The sequence below is a fragment of the Ciconia boyciana genome, chromosome 8, assembly GCF_034638445.1.
Source record: "Ciconia boyciana chromosome 8, ASM3463844v1, whole genome shotgun sequence".
Lineage (NCBI taxonomy): Eukaryota > Metazoa > Chordata > Aves > Ciconiiformes > Ciconiidae > Ciconia > Ciconia boyciana.
This window is the reverse complement of record NC_132941.1, coordinates 8,862,782-8,883,181: the sequence shown is the minus strand read 5'-3', so window position 1 is coordinate 8,883,181 and position 20,400 is coordinate 8,862,782. Positions and strand designations below refer to the sequence as shown.

Below are 20,400 nucleotides of genomic sequence, written 5' to 3'. Positions count from 1 at the left end.
GATCCATGTCTTGGTTTATGCTTATTCTTTGGCCATTCTCATAAGAAAATATGCTATGGAAGAACTCAGTGCTTCCAGCAATATGTCTTGAGGGTCTTCTGGTCCCATCTTGCCATGACTTACCTCCCCCCTGCATCCCACCCTTCTCCCACCTCTTGTTGTGCCACAGCTGCAAATGAAACAAGCAGCTCCCTGCACCGTGCCGCTAATGGGGCTGCAGATTGATAGCTCCTGGTTGCAGAAACACTTGTCACAGGCTTGACAGGCTGCTCAAGGTTGCCTGATGTTGCAGGGTGGAGGTGGAGGGAGGGAGCCAGCGAGCTGCGTGCTTGCGCTTTATGGCCCTCCTGGTGGGACTGGTAGGCGGCCTGGCATAGCAACCGCTCAGGGCATTTACTAAGAGATTTATGAGCTTGTAATTTTCAGGGGCCCTGAAGCAAAAGTGTCTTTAATTAAATTTTGATTCTCTCTCCTCTTGTCCCCCCTCCCCTTCCTATCCCCTCCCCATTCTTGTCCCTGCCTGTGGCTTGTTTACTGAGACCCAGCAAAGATTTTGAACAGGTAGGAGTCTTTGAGTGTAGCCAGGAGGAGCAGAGGATTGCAAAGCAAACAAGCAGATGGCAGATATGATAAAGCAGCCCCCGGCTGGCTCTGCCAAGCTCAGAGAGGTCTCTGCGATGCAGTTCAAGGGTCCCACAGTAAGAGCTTCCTGCATCCCTCTGCTCCGGACATGGATTTGGCAAAGTGTCCGAGAGACTGATGGCCAAGCTGTGTTCCTGTGCTCTCATTTGCCTGGTGCTCGGATCCTGGCATTGCTTAGGGCTACCTGGAGAGTGGGCGTGTTGGGGATGAGACGGCCTTATGTTGCTCTGCATTGCCCTGCTGTGGCTGACATGCACATGCAACCATCCTTATCTGAGTGGTGGTCCCCTCTAGAGGGGGAGCACAAAACAAAAGGAAAACATACAGCCCACATACATTATTATTTTGTTTTTCTTTAGAAGGAAGTTCTAGAAGAATAAGATGAGAAATTGGCCTGGCCTTTGTGGTATACTGTCATGGGAGTAGGGATGGTGCCCCAGGAGATGCTGCCTTGGCATTGCCTAGGACTTCCCCCATCGCCAGTCTTATTTTGTGATCCCTTCCCAGCCACTGAGTCCGTGGCAGTGTCCCTACCCAGCCAAGTGATGTCATCCCTGTGAATAGATTTCTACCACTCAGCCCTAAAGAGCCGCAGTTAAAAGGCTCTGGAGACATAATGGTGTCTGCGTAACAGCAGTGACGATTTCCTTGAGAGGCAGGATGAAAGGTGGCTCCATTCCACTACTTCTGCAGAGACTCGATAGCTGCTTCTAGAAAGCAGCTTGGTTGTGGTCCCGGTGCCTCCGCCACTGCAGCGCTCTCTGCCTCGTGCTGCTTTCCAGTCACATGCTTGTCCTGCCTGCATGCTCGAGCCATGGTCTGTAGGGTGCTACCAGCCTGATGGGTGCCTCCAGGCAGGTGAATTTGGGAGTGGGTTTGGCAGGGTCTGCTGCAGGATGCTCTGGCAGCCTGAAGTGGGCTTTGTGCAAGGGGCACTTGTCCTGATGCTCAGCAGACGTGCTACTCCCAACTAGAAAGCCATTAGCCTTGTGTAAGCTCCCTTTTTCTTTTTTTTTTTTCTTTTTTTTCCCCTTGTCACCATGCTGTGGGTGAGGATGCTGTTTCTCCCACTTGCTCCTTCCTGCTCCCTCGATGGTGCAGATGGAGAAGTCGCATGGCCTCCGCGCGTCTTCAGGTCTGGCTTCCCAGAGTGGATGTGTTGTCGTGTCTCTTGTCGTGAGCTACAAAGCTATCAAGGAAGGAGTGTGTTTAGGGGCATGGGGTGTAGGGCAGGGAGACAGCGCTTAGTCACAGAGGTAAATGCCAAACGCCCCGTCTTTCTCTGCCCTTGTGGCTCGCAGGTTAACGTGAGGCAGCTTCCCTCCCACCTGCCTTCAGGATGTTGATGAAGTAGCTTGCGGGTAGGATGTAGAATATGTGTAGGGAGACAGGGATTTGGCTGGTGATGGCTCTTACGCTCTCATGCTTTAAAAGCTGGTGACTGAGTTTGCAAGAACCAGAATAATCAAAAAGAGAGTCTGAAGATCCTGCCTTAACGTCCTTTCGTATTGTCAGGCCATTGCTTGTGCCAGCCATGCCAGGGGCAACTGTTTTGATGCCCAAACTCCTGCATCCTTTGAAGAGTCCTTTTAAATAGGGTTTTCCCCTTCTTCATGTCTCTCTCCTGGCTATAGGAAGATGTTTGTTTTGATTCCACAGCTTCTAGGGCTGGCACCATGTTCAGGTGCCTCTGGTCTCACGTGGAGCTTCATATGACTTCTCCCCATTCCCTGGCCACTCCCTGCAGCGTGTCCATCTGGTTAACTCCCACCCTTCATTTCTTTTCTGAAGCTGCTCTGTTTGTATGGCTTCTTCACTGGTGTCTTCCAGCCAGAGGCCAGTGCCCTGGTTAGCTCCTGATGTTGTAAAGGACAGAGGTGGAACTGGGGGTGATTCCCGCGAGGGAGCTGGGAGATGAGATGTGCTCTGCCCCAACCTCCATGCTTGCGTTGGGCACCAGCTGCTTTTCTCTTGACTGGAATCAGTAGATGCTGCATTTCTGAAGACCAGCCTGCTTTAATTGACAATTGACTCTTGCTGCATAAAAACTCCTGTCTTGAAAAGCTTTGGTGTCAGGCTGACAGGGTGGCAAGTGTCTGAGCATTTCTAGCTGGGCACTGGAGGACTTGCAGAACGGGAAGGTGCTGGGAGGTGCGAGGCAAGCTCCTTGCAAGGGCTATGGCAGAGCCCCCACCCTGGAACTGCCAACGCAGAGATGCCGTGACAGGCAATGTATTTGCTAGCACCTGTATTTAAATGCAAGCAGTGTTTCTCACTGACCTCCAATGGGAGCTGTGTCCATGCCTGTAGCTCACCATTGTGGAGCATGCTGTGCTGTTTAAAAAGGGAAATTTCCTCAGGCCTTGGAGGAATTAATCATTTTATATGCTGGACTCTTGCCTTCTGACTGATCTATCTGAATTACAGATTAACTGGCAGCATGGGGACAGAGGAAGCCATTTCAATGAATAGCTCTCTAATTTATTAAAGGGGTTGTTTGGGCTGGTGGATCAGCAATGCAGCAAGTTCTCCGAGTGGGGAGTTGTTTTCTGTCCCCCTCTGCATCTCCCAACCTTTTAACCCCTGCTTGTTTTATCTCCTTGTTCACAGGACCCCTCTCAAACTTGATGAGGGTCCCAGCAAGGCAGATGGAAACCCCAAAACAGTGATACTCATTGCAAATGAGCTGTCAGCTCCCAAAAAGCTGTAATTTTGGAGCCTTTCTCTAGGGGCCACTTCTGTGACTTTTAAGCAAAACCACCACCTTTATGACCAAGGACTTTACATTTTGGAGTAAGGCATGATACCGGTGTATTGATGCTGAAGTTGGTATTAGTTGACCCAAAAAGCATCAGTCCCTTTCCAATTGGTTCTGCCTTGAGAATGTCAAGGGCTTCCCTGCTACCTGTAAGTCTACAACAGGCTCTTGAAAACCTGCAAAACCTCATTTCTTTAATGATTTTCCCTTTAGCAAATGTTGATCCCTGGACTTGCAGCAAAGCTTGACATCTCCAGTGCCATTATTGATGTGAGCATTGTGGGCTGGGGAGCACCAGGGCTGCCCAAACACCGGCCCCGCTTCCTCTCCCAATTGCTCAGCATGAAGAAAAAAGGATTTATTTGTTTGTGGATATTTCTGACATGGACTTCATATTCCAGAAGAGTCTCATAATATTGCAGGAGCAGATTCAGGATTTAAACCATTATACAAGTTAAATACGTTTTGATTCTGTAAGCAACATACTATTTATCTTGGGATAGAATAAATCTGAGAGACTGATATCACTGCTGGAGATCATCTCAAGGAGGGCTGTGGAGGGGGAAAAAAAAATTGACTTTCTGAGAGGCAGAAGTTTTAAATTTTCATTGCCCTCATGCATGAATTAAGCCAAACTATGGTTGCAAGGATTTTCTACTATTTTTTGACCATGTAAGGATTTATCTTTTGGCCTGAAAGTAAACATCACAGGTCTGATTTTAAGTTTGGGTCTACAAATTCACACCCTGAGCAAATGCAGTCGCTCACTTGCTGGCAAGGACTGGGCACTCGGGGTGTCTGCTGGAAGTGAACCCAGCCTTGATGGCTGCTTGATGTTTTCATAAAAATTCCATTTAAAAACAAAAAGGTCAAAAGTTGACCAAAAAAGCAACAACCAAAAACTATTTTTGTTTGAAAAATTACAAGCACTATTAATTACTCCATGAGAACCAGATGGTGGTACTGACCAGTTTAGTTTCATGGTCCAAGCACGATCTTGAAAAAAACCCAAGAAGAAAAACACAGAGCAAAGGCAAACCATGTGTTGTGCCAGGTACTCTACATTTTGAGTGCTCCTTCTATTTGAAACCTATGAGCAATGCAAAGCGGGGCATTTATTTATTTTTTTTAATGTGTGATTTTTTTTTATCTTGACAGAATATTAAACCAAAGTAAGGAGGCCTGAAAATTAATGTCCTGTAATGACAGCAAAATCCCTTGGTGTCTTGGGAGTCTCATAAATTGGATATTTGGAGAGGGGACGCACAGCTCCCTGGGCTCAGAGAGGCTCCAGTTACCGCTGAAGAAAGTAAACCTTCTCGGCGCAGAGGCGGCACAAAGTGATGTGGTGTCAGCACAAAGTGATGTGGCTGGAAGATAGCCTCGTCAGGCTAATTGATCTGGAGCCTTTGCCTTTCCTGCCAGGGCTGCCTGTCTCCTTACCCATAATCCCCACCCCTTTGATGGCCCGTCAGGAATATGGGACTTGGCCCAGTTTTACGTCCATCCAATAACATTATGAAATTGATAGTGACACTTCCATTGGCACTAATTTCAGTAAGAGATTGGAGCCAGAGGACGAGCTGTTTGCTTTCATAGCGGCTAAGCTTTCCAAGTAGATCAAGATGACCCAAGACTGATGTTGCAGCGGCCAAGGCGTGGGAAGGGGAGTGGTGGGAGGGGGACAGAGGCGGCTGATGGACCCGGGAACGGAGCTAATGAGAAACATGCCCAACGCTTGCGCTTGCCCTCAGTGTACAATGGTCCTGGCTGGTGGGGAGTGTGTGCTGCTGCCCTGGTTTGTGCTGCAGAGCTGCTGCTGGCAGGGCTTTCTCTCCATGGATGGTGTTTATTAAGGAGCGTTGGGCACTAGTCTCAGCAAAGGTCAGGAAAACCCTTGGGCAGGAGGGCAGCAGTGGTCCCAGCTGTTGCCTCTGAGACCTTCAGTGTTTCTCGCTGTTTTAGGTATTTCCTGGCACGGACATAGGTTCCTGCAGCATCGTGCTGTTGTCTCAGGTCAGCAATCCAGCAGCGGGCTGGACACGCTGGTCGTGGAGCCGTGGGTGGAGCCCCTCACCGAGACATCACTGGTGGCCCCCTTGTACTAAGAGAGCTCCACACTGAGCAGATTAGATACCACATCCCAAAGCTTTCACCCAACGCTGGCCACAGTGTTGAAGGTGTTGCAGTTGCCACAGCCTTAATGCACGCTGCATGCATGTTCTTTGCTGGCTGAATTGCAGGATAAGACTGAACCATAGCTCAAAGCGCCACTGCTTTCCTCTCCGTCTTGCAGCTGTTCAGCCAAGGTCTGGTTTGAGGTGGGGGAGAGCATCGCCTCGGTGCTGAGCTGGAGTTTGCAGAAGATGGCCCCTTGACACCTCGCCAAGCAGCCCTTTCTCCAGCCTCACACTGCGTTCGCACGTTCACCCGAGCAAGGGCTTGGGGAAAATGTTTATCAGTTTGTCACAGTCTCACCCTGCGGTGGCTGGGGGCCAGGAGGGAGGATAAAAGCCTTGGGCTGATGATAAATTGGAAATGCAGAAAGGAAATGCATCTGCTCAGCGCTGAGCAGGCAGCCCTGCTCCAGGCGTGGGTGTTTGCTTGGGGTCGCTTGGCCCCTGGGTGCTGGATGCTCATGAGGAGGCAAAATACCATCAGGGCCATGTGCCAGCCCCTAGGTGAATACAGCCACAGGGTCCTGGGGGTCTGAGGAAAGCATATACTGCTGCTGCCTTGCCTGTGTCCCTGTGTCGGTGGGACTGTCCCCCTCGGTGTGCTTGGAAGCACATCTGAGCACTCCTGGATGCCCATCAACCCTGAGCAAGCTGTCATCCACTCAAGAAGGAGTGTGAGTGAACGAGCATCTCCCTTTTATCAAATGCAAACATGACCCATGGCTCAGCAAGTGCGCGTTAGTGCTGCTCTTACGCGGATGAGGCGCGTTGCTTTGGGAGACCTCTCGGCACCTCCCGCACGGAGCAGGGGAAGAGCCGTGGTTTGGATCTGCAGATCCTGAAGCTTTTCACCGAAGGGGCCAGGATCAAGGAATCAGCTGCACATGGGTGGGGTGGAGGGTGTGGGGGTGCTGGGGCCTCCTGTAGACAAGCTGTAGGAAATGCCGCAGTATATAAAGCGCATCTTGCGAACAGAAGAGATTAGAAAGCTGATATGATGTTATTCCGATTGATTTTGCTGTTGTATTTATACCTGGAGGTAAAGAGCAGACATACTGAAATCAATCGGCCCCATGCTCTTCCCCACTCCCTCTGCAGCACTGTTTGAATGAAATGCTTATATCATTTTTACGGTGTGTCTGTGATAGGGATGAGTGAGTCAAGAGATTAATAGGCGCTGCTGAGGCCTTTACCCAGCCACTGCCTGGCTCTCGCCTCGTAAAGCCTGTGCCGCTTTGGAGTTCAAGGTGCCCCCGAGGTGACAGCTTGGTGACTTTGGAAAAAAACAAGAGGCAAATCTCTAGTCAAGAGGAAGAAAGGGGAAAAAAGGTAAATGGCAATAAGCGGAGGATTTGGGGCAGGCAGGGTGGTGCCCAGCTCTGGAGCTGGGGGCTGGGTGCAGTGGGATGATGGAGACCTGGGAGAAGAAAATGAAATTTTGGCTTCAAATGGAGCTGATCCCATAAACACGGATGGAAATTACGGCCTTGTGAGTGGGAGATAAGGCAACAGGGACATCATTTTGATGTCTCATTGCACATCTGGTACCCAACAGCCACCTAAATGCCCCACCAGCCCTTTCTGAGCCTTGACCTTGGGGCTGGGGCAGGAGGGCTGCAGCGGGGCCATGCAGGGAGTTTGGCTGTGCGCAGTTGCCGCATCCCTGGGTGCCCCTGATCACTCCTTCTGATGCATCCAGGTGCGTGTTTCTCTGGGAGCTGCTGGCGTTGGCTCTGCCATGCCAAGATACTATCTCGGGAGGTTTCTCTGCAAGGATGGATGTGTTGGACCCTGGCTGGCTCCTCACATCCCGTGGGGAGCATGCACACCTAGCCGTGGGAAAAACTGGCTTGTTACCAGCAAATGGGGGAAGCCAGGTGGGGGGAATGGTGGAAGGTGACTGGGGATGGTCTGAATGCCAGCACTGGCATTGCCAGATGAAATACTGTCTTCCTCCCTGCAGCGACAATCGAATAAAACACACTTTTCTTCCTCTCCTGTCGTCTGTACTACTAGCTAGTTGTTTCACCTGACCTCAGGGGTGAAAACCTTTTCCTGTTGGCAAATGAAGTAGCTTCCCAGTATCCATCCCCTGTTATGTGGGAAAAGGTGTTGGCTTGTCGATACCTAAAAAGTCAGCAGTTCCTTGCATTGTAGGATCTAAAATATTGTCCTGGCTACCCCTGTGGCCTGTTTGCAATCCCTTTCCTGGTTATATGCTTTCTGAGCTGAAGAGGTTTGGTACCACCGGGCTGGGAGCTTTAAGCCTAGATGTAAAAATTCCTGCTTTGCCTTCCTGTGGGTGCTGGCTGGTTTTGCTATCACACAGGGCCCTGGCTTGTCAGATCCCTCCCTTTTTAATTATCAGATTGTCTCGTCGTCTTTACTGTAAGCGTTTTCTGTTGCTTATTCTGCTGGGTTTATGCATTTGTGCCATCGTATGCATTGACTTTATATTTTATACAATTTGATCCTAATGTTTCCATTCCTGAGTGTGAGTGCTTATAGGATTTGTCTCTAAGCTCAATAAATAAACCTGAGAAAGGTGGGAAGGGAAAGGACGTGGGATGATTGGGAGAGGTTTGGGGATCCTCGACCCCCTGATAGGGCTGGAGTGATGCTCCATGCTGGGACTTCCCCGGGCGGCTGGAGGCTGGCATGGGCAGGGGGAGGAATGTGCAGGGCTGCTGTGTCCTCCTTTGCAGCAAGAGCCATCTTCTCCCCCTGCAAACACCTGAAAAAATCAGAGAGAGAAGGAAATGTCGATACGTAAAGAAGGATAGGGGCTTTTGTAAACAGCAGCATTTTGGCAGACTGTTTTATTAGGAAAGATCCAGAAGTGCTTTAAGGATTGCCTGTGTAGGGATCACTCACTGGCAATGGATCTGACAGCCCTTTTTTATACAATAATGCATCTGCAATTTATAAGAGGGTGGAAGATGGCGGCAGGGTGGGGGAAGAGCCACGTGTCCAACGCAAGCAGTGGTGGGTGCTGGGCACCTGGGCCTGCCCCTCATTCCCTTTCACCCTGAAATGCAGTGGGATTTTCAGCTTCTCAAGATGGTCAGGGCCTCGAACCCATCATCTCATTCAGGAGCAGGGAAAATGGATTGCTGCTTGTCCGTTTCCTCCTGCCTTTGCTGCTGGAGGGGCTGGAAGCCAAGGATTTGGAGTAGATCCCTTTGAGAGATCAAATTTATCTTCTTGGAGTCTTCAGCTGTCTGCAAAGCTCAAGAATATGACCTTTTATATGTACTGTTTCCCCAAAAAGCTGATGGGAGAGTCTGCGCCCTGTGGGCCACGGCAGAGGTGGGGTTGGCACCTTTGCAGTCTCCCCAGATGGTCATGGCGCGGTTCAAGCCAGAGCTGTGCTGTATGGGCTAGACCCTCCAGCGATGCCCTCCAGCTCCCGTGGCATGTTGCAGGGGTTGTGCAAAGATGCGAGGATATCCCAGGGTGAATTTGGGGCAGGGAGACAGAACCAAGCTGTACAGGTGTGGGAAAAGCCTCTTGGACCTGGTTGAGGTGGTGGTGACAAAGCAAGCGCACAAGGAGCGGGAATTAGGGGGGTCTCCACTTAAAGCCCAGTGTTTTGCACAAGTTGAGGGATCTGCTGCAGCTCAGGGGAAGAGGTGCCACATGATGGACCATCTTGCAGTTGGGATTGGCGACCCTGGGGATGAGGAGAAGTGGCTGTTTCCCACTGCGGAGGGCAGGGGATGGGCTGGAGCCCACAGCAGTCTGGCTCTGAGCAGGTTCCACACAGGCACCAAGTGCTGACTTGGCCCCGTGCCCACATCTGCCAATAAAAATTAAGAAATTGATTTCCTTTTGTTTGCCTGACAGGACAAGACGCTCTTTATGAGACAGTAAATGCAATCTCGCTCTGAGCATGGCTAGATTTTTAATTGTATTTGTTGTGCTTGTGCTTATTGTTTTATGAGTTTCAGTTCCCTTCCTTGCTGGTGCAGAGATCAGCCCTGGGGGATAGCTTGATTTCAGCTCCAGCAAAAGGTTGGAATTTTTTTAAAACATTTTTTTTGTTTGTTTTCCTGATGAACTGAAGTTTGGGGTTAGTTTTCTATCTGCATTAAAAATAAATGTGTATGTGCATATACACAGCTCTGAGTTGTAAAGCTAGGCTGAGAGATCCTGTCTTGGAATTATCTACTTGCCAGTCAGTGATATGGCCCTTTGAAGAACAGTATTTAAGATTAAGATCAGGGAAATATGGAAGTGCCAACAGAGGTTTGATGACAGAGGAAGGGTGGATTTTATATATAATATATATTGGAGTTTAATGAGGTCTGCTTCAGCGCTTGCTATACAATGCATGGTGACCCACTTTACTAAGAGAGTATTTTTTTTTCTAGTTATGGGTCATATACAGTTCCTAATTAAGTAGGTTAATTATATGGCTCCTTTATATTACACAGGCAAATGTGGACGGCACACTTAGCTCTTGCAGTGATCATTTTTGATCAAAAAATTATGTTCTGAGCGGCAGCTCCTGGAGGCATGGGTGGTGAGAGAGGGATTGCCCTGCAGCCCTGAGCACTTGCCTCATTGCTCTCTACTTCAGCAAACTCAGTTTCTCTCCTGAGCATGTGGCCTGGGATGTGGATGGAGTTGTCCTTTCTGAAACCACGTTGGAGAGACCATGGCCCCATCCTGGTCCAGTGCTGCACCCATGGTGCCTTGGATGCTGCCCAAACCTGATCTGCAGCACTGGCGAGGTCCCTGTTTGGAGTTTCTTTGGAAGCATCAAAAAGGGAAGAGCACTCCTTGCTGAGAGCTGTTTAGTTGCAGGTGAAACGTGCTGCAGCCAGGGAGGGCTCTGAGCAGCATCAGGCCCTGTAGCTAAACCGTCCTTGAAAGAATTTTCTTTAACCTTTCCCTTCCCAGCCTGGCAGTGGCTGAGCCCCTGCAGCATCCCTGGGTTATCTGTTCCAGTGCTCAACCATCCGTACTGCTAGGCATTAGGGAAAACATTCAAACCCTAATCTCCCTCAGTGCAATTTAAACCTATTATTTCTTGTTTTATCCCCAGTGGACGTGGAGAACAGCTATTATATTTCTCTTTGCTGCAACCTTTTACATATTTGAAGGCTGTTATCACGTGTCCCTTCAGTCTTCTCCTCTCAAAGCATAATTCTCTCAGTTTTCCCTTGGAGGTCATGTTTTCTACACCTTCGATCATTTTTGTTGTTTTGGAGAGGTTGCTGTGATAGCAAGCTGGAGTTTTGTTGTTTCTTCACCTGTCTGCCTTGGAGCATTCATTATGTTACGGATGTGTATGAAGTGACCATTATCTTATCTTCTCTAATCTGTGGTTATTTATAAAGTACCCTATATTCCTGAGCCTATGTTTTATCAGAAAGTATAGCTCTTAGCCTTGATAAATAATTTACCATTATGATATGATCATGCAAACAGGGGCTTCCTAAGCTATTTATTATTATTTGGCTTATTTTTCTTAAGTAACAAGTTGTCCATATAACACTGTGAATGAACCAGGTGATTCACAGACATGGACTAAAAGGTATATCCTATTTCATAGAGCTTCCAGATAAGCAAGGAGATGAAGGAAAACACCAAGCCAAACTGCAGTTTAGCCACCGGGAAGAGTGCTGAATAGAGAACAACAGATTTTCTGAAAAGCAGAGATTTTGGGGCAATCTGGAAGAGTATTTGCTCAGTATTTGCAGAGATGATAATATCAGCATGGATGCAAAGCAAGAAGAGCTGGAACATTGCTGGGATGGAAGGAGCATAGCCTGACCAGGAGTCTGGGGGAGAAAAGCGGGTGGAGATGAGGCTGGGAACGGTGGTGTTGGAATGAGGTGTCTTTCTTGGGAAAGAGGAGCTGGCTGTAGAGGAGATGAGGGAGGGAAGGGAGAACAGCATTGCTCCTTGTGGTGTTTCCAAAAGCAATGTTTTCAAGCTGCCTCACTGCTCTTTGGTTAACATCAGGTTCATTTTGATCCTAATTTTCTGGTCGTTGTGGTTGACTATCCCGCTGGTGTTGCAAAGGGGCAGGTTGGCAGTGGCTGTACTGCTGGGCTGGAGCAGGGACTGACCGCCTCTTCACCCAGGGGTAGCCCTGGGGCATCCTTAATATCTACCCAGCCTTTCCCTGCAGCTCTGTGGCTCCATCACTGCTGCTGACGTTGCTTCCCTGGCAGGAAAACTGCATGGGCTTAGCATGGAGAACAGCTAAACTCTGTCCTTGCAGGCAGTGTGGATACTGCTGGCTGGTGAGACCCATGCTTGGATGGAAGGAGAGCCATGGAAAGCCTTTCAGAGTATAGATGTAACATGTTCGATGCTCAGAACATACAAAGGCTTCTTAAAGTATTAACAAATAGACTCTTTTTATAGTTATTATACACAGTATGTTTGTCCATAGCACAGGCTGAGTTATTTACAGAAACAGCTACTGCATCACTGTTTAGATTTTAAGTTTCAGAGGAGCTCCAAAATATTTTATATTGTGTTTTAGGATCATAGGATGGTATATCAGCAGTTACCCCAGGCTACCCTTGATTATTATTCTGCATTTTTACAGTACAAAGCTGGCTTATTTTCTATCTCACTCTGCCCATTTCTCTGTCAAGTGGAAGGTAAACCTAAATCTTGAAATCTGTAGTCTCTTTTTCTTTTTACTCCATTTTTTCCTTTAACCTTACTTGGAAAATGCACTGCTGAAGCTGGTGAGAATTATTCCAAATAAAGCCATTCATCACCATTATACATCAGAAACTCAACCTCTTTACCTACTTAACAGCAAAAAATATATGCTATTGCCAAGACAGATTAAAAAAGTTGAAGTCTAGGTAGCTGCTTTATTTCCAGGAGCTACTAATGGCAGTATATATTTTGAATGTCAGAGCAATAGTCAAACCTATAAAAGTGATCAGTGACTGCTTGATATCAGTGATGTTTTTAAAGTTTGTCTCAGGCTTGTGCAGTGAGTCCAGCACTCGTCTGAGTCTCAGAGGGGCAACAGAGTGGCTGTGTGCTTAGAGGGAACTTGATCTCAGCTGTGACCAGTCAGAAGAGATGGGAATGAAAGAATGAAAGTGATAAAGAGCCATGACTCTTGTACGAGTTAATGTTGTCCAGATTTCTACACCTCCCCCCCCCCCGCCAAAAGTTAATAGGAGAAACTTGGAGAAGGCCTCAACTGTAAATTATGTCTTTAATCCAATTACATCCTGTGGAGGATATTGGGAGGAATCGGCTGAATGATATGTTATAGTCCATGCCAGCTCAGTCATCAGAAACGTTTCTGAAAGCTAGTGCATTGTGTCCATCCTTAGGACTCTTGAGAATGTGATTTATTTTGGTTTTTTTCAAGACCTGGAAATACAGTCAGAGGCAGTAAACTGTCCCTGGATTATTGCAAGGGTAGAACGTACTTTGTGGTTTACTATCCCTGTGGTGTCAGGACTGCAACTGCCTTGGCAGTTCTTGGGGTTTCCTACTTTTGCAGAAATGGGAATGGGTTGAGATGGTCATGGAGCATCAGAGTTCGTCTCTGACGGTTTTGAGGGTTGGTAGATCTTGTAAATGTCTAAGCTTGGCAGCATTGACTTGAGCGGGATGACTAAGAGTCTGAATCCATTCACAGGACCTAGTGTTTGCTGGGGAATGGGAATGCAGCTGTGGATCAGCTGAGACATGGTTAGCTCTTACCCCATAGATCTTGGACAGGTTTGGGCCATGAAACTAGGGATAACACATGTAGAAAGTCCTCCTAAGAAGTGAGCTGCAGAAAAAAACCTGTGGAATGTAAAGAAGGTCAGACTCTGGATCTGTTTATTGCCAAGGAAATAGCCATCAGAGAGCATTGGGTAATAGATGCTGGCTGTGCTTAGTTTCACAAGTACCCAATCTCCTTGATCATGCCCTATTCTTTTAGATGTAGCCATGTCCTTCTAACCTGCTTGTGCCAGAGGGACACTGCTCTGATCTGTGTTCCTTAAAAATGAGGAGGTGCTGTGCAAGCAAGGACATCAAGGGTTAAGTGCTGGCAGGGCCTTGTGAGCCCCCCGAGAACTATGTCCCCAGCAGGGTCTGTGCCAGCCTGACGTATGTCCCATGGTTGGTTATGAAACCAACCATCTCCTTCCAGTACTAACGCTGTAGGAGATGTCCTCTTTGCTCCTTGTCACAAAGGTGTGATTTCCGCTCTCAAAGCAGAGGACAATGAAGACTTCCTTCGTATCATTCACTAGAGAGGCCTTTCACATCCCATTGCCTGATTAGGTACCTTCCTTTGAAGCAACACCTTGGACGCTTAGGGAAAGCAATAAGCCCTCAATAGCCTCTCCCACGCCTCCACTGCAAGGGAGATCTTTATGGTCTGTCCTCAGATTATCTACACTGGTCTATACCAGCTGATATTTGTATGACTTGTTTTGTGAACTGCACCTTGAAATGCAGAGGTCTCCCCCTCCCCACTGCAGACAGGCCAGCCAGCGGTGCAGGGTACGGCTGAAGGAATGTGCGCATCATGCAAAACCCAATCCTCCTGGTTTGCGTGCAAAGAATTGACATCGCAAAAGAACAAAAGTAATTCAAACCAAAACTGCCTGTTTGTTTTTTGTGCTTGGAGAAATACAGCGTGTGTAGTCCCAACAGAGGCATCTTGTGGCAAGAGCTGAATTTTGCCTTTGTGTCTCAAAAGCTGGAAGTCACGCGGGCCCAGGGAGTAACGTAAAAAAAAGCCAGAACCTGCCAGAAGGAATTCACAATAAAGGGAGAGACTTTTTTTTCTTGTGACTAAAACACCTGTCATGGCTGCCAGGACTCTGCTAATTACACAATAACTTTATTATATCCCACTTGGAAGAACAAACAATACTTGAAGGTCCAAAAATGAGCAGCCTTTAGACTAGATTAATGCAGGCAGAATGACTGCATGGAGCTGGTGTTAGCCCTGTCCTCCCAGAAGCTCTTGAGATTAAAATGGCTTGAAGACTCCCCTCTTTGTTGCTAGTGCACATAATAAAGTAATTGTGCAATTAGAAGTAGATTACTGATGGGAGAGAGGCATTTTCTATGTGATGTAGGTAAAAGACTGGCCTCTCTGAATAGGTTTGAAGGCTCAGTGCAGCATGTCTGCTCGTTTTTGCTTGAGCTTCTGGTAGCCCCTGGTAGCATCCAGACAGGAGAAAAGGAGCATCTCTGGTTGAGTGTGGGTTTTCTTCCCATGTGAATATATAAGGGAGGTCCTCATGGAAGGTTGCAGTGTGTCCCCACACAGGATCCTCCTCAGGATCCTGTGTTTACGCAGCATGAACATCTGCAGCATGGATTAGAGGGTTTCACCTCATGATGGAGGTGTTTGTGATGTTGGTTTGCAGGTTGGACCCGAGGACGGGTGAGAATAAATGGAAGTGGGGAATAATATATTAAGGCCTGACATTCTCTGAGGTTTCCAGCCTTGGCAGCTGATAGCAAAGGCTGAAGTTAGAAGGTCTAAAAATAAAATAAAGCATAAGCCAAGAATTGGGGTACAGCTGAACATTGCGAAATAGCTCTGTGGGGGAAGCAGGCTTTGGCTCTCAGGTATGGATGCTCTTTCTTTCATCACTTCTTTTTGCAAATGGGAACAAGCCTGCCATTGGTTAGGGCAAGATTAGAGCAGTGATGCTCTTGGGTGCAGGCACTTCAGTGTAAGAAGTCATGGCTGGGGCAGGAGGCTGAAGGGCCTGGAGCATGGTTGCTGGCTGGCCGTCTGCAGGAGGGAGATCGATGTGGGTGCATTTGGGCATGTTGGTGTTTTGGGGACCTTCTCTGTGGAGGTAGACAAGGATGCATAAGTGGGTGATGGGGGACTTGGGGAAGGCATGTGGACTGTGCTGAGGGCTCCTTGCTCATGGAGCAGCAACTTCAAGAATTTGCATGGTGGTCAGTGCAGAGGAACCACCTCGAGCTCTCTGCCAGGTCCCTCTCAGCCTGGCAGGGATTGATAACAGGTCCCATGAGCAAACAGCAGATGGGAAATTGGGAGTTAAGAAGTACTTGAGATGGGAGTTAAGAAGTACTTGAGGTGGTGGCAGATGAATTAGAGGAGACAAGGAGGAGGGAATCTTCTGGGTTTGTTGCAGCTCAGCCTAAAGGTTGTGGTGCTGCCTTCTCCATATCTTGCTGGGGGCTCTCCTCTCTGCCATCCTTGGGTGCCTGTGGCCTCCAAGGGGTGCCAGCATGGCAGAGGGGTCCTCCCATGGGAAACTGCCTCTGTGCTCTTGCTCCAGTGAGAGCAATTAATGAACACCAGAGGGGCTGTGGAGGGATAGGAGACTTCCATTGCTCCTGGGGTCTGACTACTTTGCCTCATTTCCTTGCCTGTCTAATGGTGCTGTGAGCTTTTTGGGGTGAGGAGGGTAAGGAGAGATGTTGCCATTTGTTGTGGTGGTAGTGGTAGGAGGCAGCATGAGCTGAGCAGGATCTGCTCTAGTACATCGTGGGTCCCTGTAGGTATCAGCCTGACTGAAGGGCTCTGTGTGTATGCCCGGGTGAAACTGGAGGAGGGGAAACAAGATGGGCAACACAATGGGCAAGAGAAATGGTGTGAATATGGGTTTGGGGTGAAATAGATCTTCTTTGGGGGTGAAATAGATCTTCTCCGGTCTAAGCTTGGTTATGTATTCTGCCAAGCTCGTGATGCCAGGCTATACAGGCACCACAGCAACTGATCTATCTTGTGACAGCTCTAGGAGAGGACTTTGTGCAGGACTCACCTCTGATGTGGTGTCACCTGTAGCTAGCTACTTTAACCCCTGCAGGATGGTTAGCCTGGTACCCCAAAACCAGGAAAGAAAACTTGAGGTGTCTTCCCTGACCTGTGAGCTGCCTGGAGAAACTAGCCAAGGGGATGGGACAACTGCCAGGAGCACTAGGACAAGCATCCTGTCCAGGGGCTGGTGGTGATCCACTGCTGACCCGCAGTGATCCATACCTGTGCGGTCAGCAGGTCTTGCAGGTCCCCTTTCCCCTGTTGTGCCTGACAGATGTGCGTCGTGTTTGCAGGTCCCGTGGCAGTGATCAGCGGAGAGGAGGATTCAGCCAGTCCCCTCCATCACATCAACCATGGCATCACGACACCCTCGTCCCTGGATGCTGGCCCGGACACGGTGGTGATCGGCATGACCCGCATTCCCGTCATCGAGAACCCCCAGTACTTCCGACAAGGTCACAACTGCCACAAGCCAGACACGTGTGAGTGCCCGATCCGGCCGGAGCCCCCTGCGAGGACCAGGGGATCGGTTGGGGGGATGGGGGAAGGAGGGCGAGGAAGAAGAGGTTAAGAGGATGAGGAAGAAGAGAAGGAGGTTTTTGAGGAGAGTGGGTCTTGGTATGGTCCAGAAACCAAAGTGAATCTCAGGTCTCAGAAATCACAACATACATGTAGGTGCTTCCAGAGAAGACTTTCCACTCTCACCTTCACCTCCCTTCACCTTCCCTCCGCCACCCACCAGTCACCTTCCCCCCTTGCCTGAAAGTGCCATTCGAAGCTGGGCTCTGCCGTGTCGGCTCCAAGTGTGAGGTCCCAGGCATGAGCAAGAGCTGCCTGGGAGCGCGGGGATGGAATTGACCCCTGCCTGGCTGGGGAAAGGACCTGCCTCCCCTTCCTCCTCCAGCAGTTTCCCAGCCATGGGGCTGCCTCCTTGGCTCCCCACTGGGCCAGGGAGAAGCTCAGGACATGTGGCCATAGATGGGGCAGATGCATGGAGATAAAGAACAGGAGGCTTAGATGCTGGTTGTCTTGTTTTCATGGGCTTCTGTAAAGCTTTTGCAGATTCCCCTTACAAATCTGGGTTGTGAACTGGGCTCCGTAGACTAGCAGGTGGAGATCAAGTGGTCCTCTCTGTTTTGCGCTCCTAAATTCTGAGCGTAAAAGAAAAGCTCTGGGTAAAAGGATGCAGGGAGTGCCGCACTGAAGTCGCCTCTGCTCTCCCCTTGGCTGCTGCTGACTCATGAGCGCAGGAGACATAACTCAGCCCCTGGAAACAGGGAGGAGGCCGATCTCCCAACCTGAAGAAACTCATTCAGCATTAAGTGCTCGGCAGGAGCGGACTGCTCCCTAGCCACTGCTCCTCCCGTCGGGACTGGGAGCTGCAGCCGCTGCTCCCATGGAGGTATCCCTGGGGCAGCCCCTCCTGGGTGCTGCAAGCCGGTGCCCGAGCCGTTATCACCATGCTTTGCTTGCCAGAGCGATGGGGTGTACCCAATGAATGCACCCGTCTTTCCCTTTGATTTTCATTTTATTGTGCTAAATTTGGTCTGTTTGTAGAGAGGGGGAGGAGGAGGGTGGTGATTAGGCAGGAGTGGAGAAGCTGAATGTAGCATGGTTTTTCTGTGCCGTTAATTATATATTTTACATTTCCTATAGCACCTCATCTCAAAATGATTTACAAACTCTGATGGCTTGGAAGGGGGGCTCCCCCGCTTTATGTTTTTTTCTTCCCCTCCTATGCTCTCTTGAATCTCTTCAATCTATGCGCCGACCATTGCAAGATGCGGGTGCTGTTGCAGCTGTGCAGTAGCAGAGCTTACACCTCAAGGGATTAAGTTCTGCTCTGAATGTTTGCCGTGGGGCTTGTCAGAGCTGGGCGTGTTGCAGGGGAAGTCACTCGCAGCAGGATTTGGCCTCAGAGTTTCATGGGGCTATTTGATTAGGATCTGAAGAGCTCACAGAGATGCTTGGGGGTGGCATCTGGAGCCGGTTCATGTGTGGAAGGTGCCATGGGGGTGAAATGCAGCACTAGTGACAACTGTGCACACTTGGAAATCCATGGCAAATCACCACCTCCAAGCTCCAGGTTTCCCAGGGCTGTGAGGCAGCGGGGCTGAAACCAAACCCCATGCACAGGCACTCCCTTTGGGTGCTAACAAGAGGCAAACCACAGCTGGATGCTGGCAGGCTGAAAGCCCTTATATTTTTTAGATTTGCTTGTCATTCACAAGGCAAAACCGAGGCTTCAAGACCTCAGGCAGGGTTGGATTTGGTGTGTGTATTGTATTTTAGTCCCCAGGACTTTACTGGGGCAAAACTTCTGACTTTACTGGTGGCTTTGCTGGAGGCTGGAAAGTTTCATAATTCACCTTTTAAATTAACCATGCTTTGGGGAGCTTTTGTTGTAAGGGTTTTGTTTGATCTGATGTGCTCTGCTCAACTTAAACGTGAGCTGGAGAATATTTGTTGCTCCTGTTCTCCCTGTGGTTTTCATGCTGGAGGGTTTTTCTTTCCCCCTGTCTAGAGCTTGGACACAAACACTTGTTCATTTGCTGTCACTTGGAGAAAGGATAACTCCTCTGGGCTGGGGAGTGCCTTGATACCCAGCCAAGCCTGTACTGATGCAAGCTGTCACCTCCCTCCTGCCACCCATCTCCTGCAGAGCCCCCATCCAGCTGTGATCAAAGGTGCTCTGTGGCACCCAGTGTGTCTCCTTTGCACAGAGGTGTTGCTAGAGCAACATCTTCAGCAAGTGATTTCTCTCTCCATCGTGAAGCTTTTCTCCTTCCTTCCTCCTGGAAGCATCCTTGTGCTCTTGGATGTTGTCTGGGATGAGGACATGCCGATACCCATTACTGTGCTGCAATGAGGAGAGCAAACTCTATATGCTTAATGCAGTATTAATAGTACATTGATGTGATATAGATCTCTGTCACCTTCTATACTAGCAAACATCGCTTATCACGCAGGGATGACAGATGTTTATTCCCAGCCACTTAGCTCTGCATAATGGAATTGCAGCTGAAATATGGAGAGCAGCTCCCTGCCCGCAGAGCTGCAGCCCCTTGCTCCTGCTGTGCAATGCTGTCCTGTGGGGTCTTCTTGTTAACGTGTCCTCAAGGAGATAGAGACGTGTTCCTCACTGGGGATGTGTTGTCCTCGCATCGATGAGATGAAGGGCACGGAGCCAGCTGTCACCACTGACTTTCTGGGATTTTTGCAGTTGTCTCTTACCCCCTTTCTGCTACTGCCTGATTTAGAGGAGCAGGAGGGACAAGCTTGGCTCAAGGTCCTCTTTCTCTTCCTGGCTGAGGGCTTCTCAAAGAGCCATGGAAGAAACTGCACCACCCTGTTTTCCTGTGATGAAGCATTGAGTCTTTGAGAAGATGCTCCCCCCATCTTTACACCGTAGCTCCAAGGCGTGCTGGGCAGCACTAGGGTTTGCAACCAATCCTTGTTTCAGCCATCCTCAGCCCTACCTGGAGGGTTAAGCAAAGAGCCTGGCAATGGAGACAGTCCAACCACAAATTGATTTCAGAAGAATAAGCTGAAATAGTCTTTTTCTCCTGATCTTTTGGACATGGAGGAGAAACCAAGTGGTATAACTGCTTGTCAGATGTCAGCAGGAGAAATGACAGGTTGTGATGAGTTTGCGCCTCTCTGTATTTGGAAATAAACAGGTGAGAGGAGAAGAGCAGGACTTGTTGTGGAGCAAGCACTGTGGACAGAATATGTGATGAGGAGATAGGGTGTAGGACCACATAGCTTCAACCTATGGTCAGGGGTTTCGGTCATGCTAAACATGATCCAGTCTACGCTCATTTGTGTCCAGAAAATGGCTATCAGTCCTAGACAGGAAAAGTCAGCTCATTACAACAGATAGCTCCTGATCAGTGGTAAAAAAAAAGGAGCATCAGCTTGAAATAAGTTCATGAGGCTGTTGGTAGGACATCATTTTCATACATATGCTTCTTGGCAGTAACAGCAACTTTTAACCTCAGCTCCATCTCCTGATGTTCAGGATTTGAATTTGCAAAATGGGTAATTGTGAGTAGCTGGAGATTTTTGTGGTGAAA

General features: G+C 48.9%; 1 protein-coding gene across 5 annotated transcripts in view; it reads left to right on the top strand.

Annotated features, from left to right (window-relative positions):
* Positions 1-20,400, top strand: part of NTRK3 (neurotrophic receptor tyrosine kinase 3) — a 220,836-nt gene that overhangs the window by 105,749 nt on the left and 94,687 nt on the right. For all 5 annotated transcript variants that reach the window (XM_072870115.1, XM_072870113.1, XM_072870114.1 and 2 more), the window contains one exon: positions 16,618-16,806. In XM_072870115.1, coding sequence (XP_072726216.1) covers positions 16,618-16,806 — 189 coding nt within the window. The remainder of the gene's footprint in view (positions 1-16,617; positions 16,807-20,400) is intronic.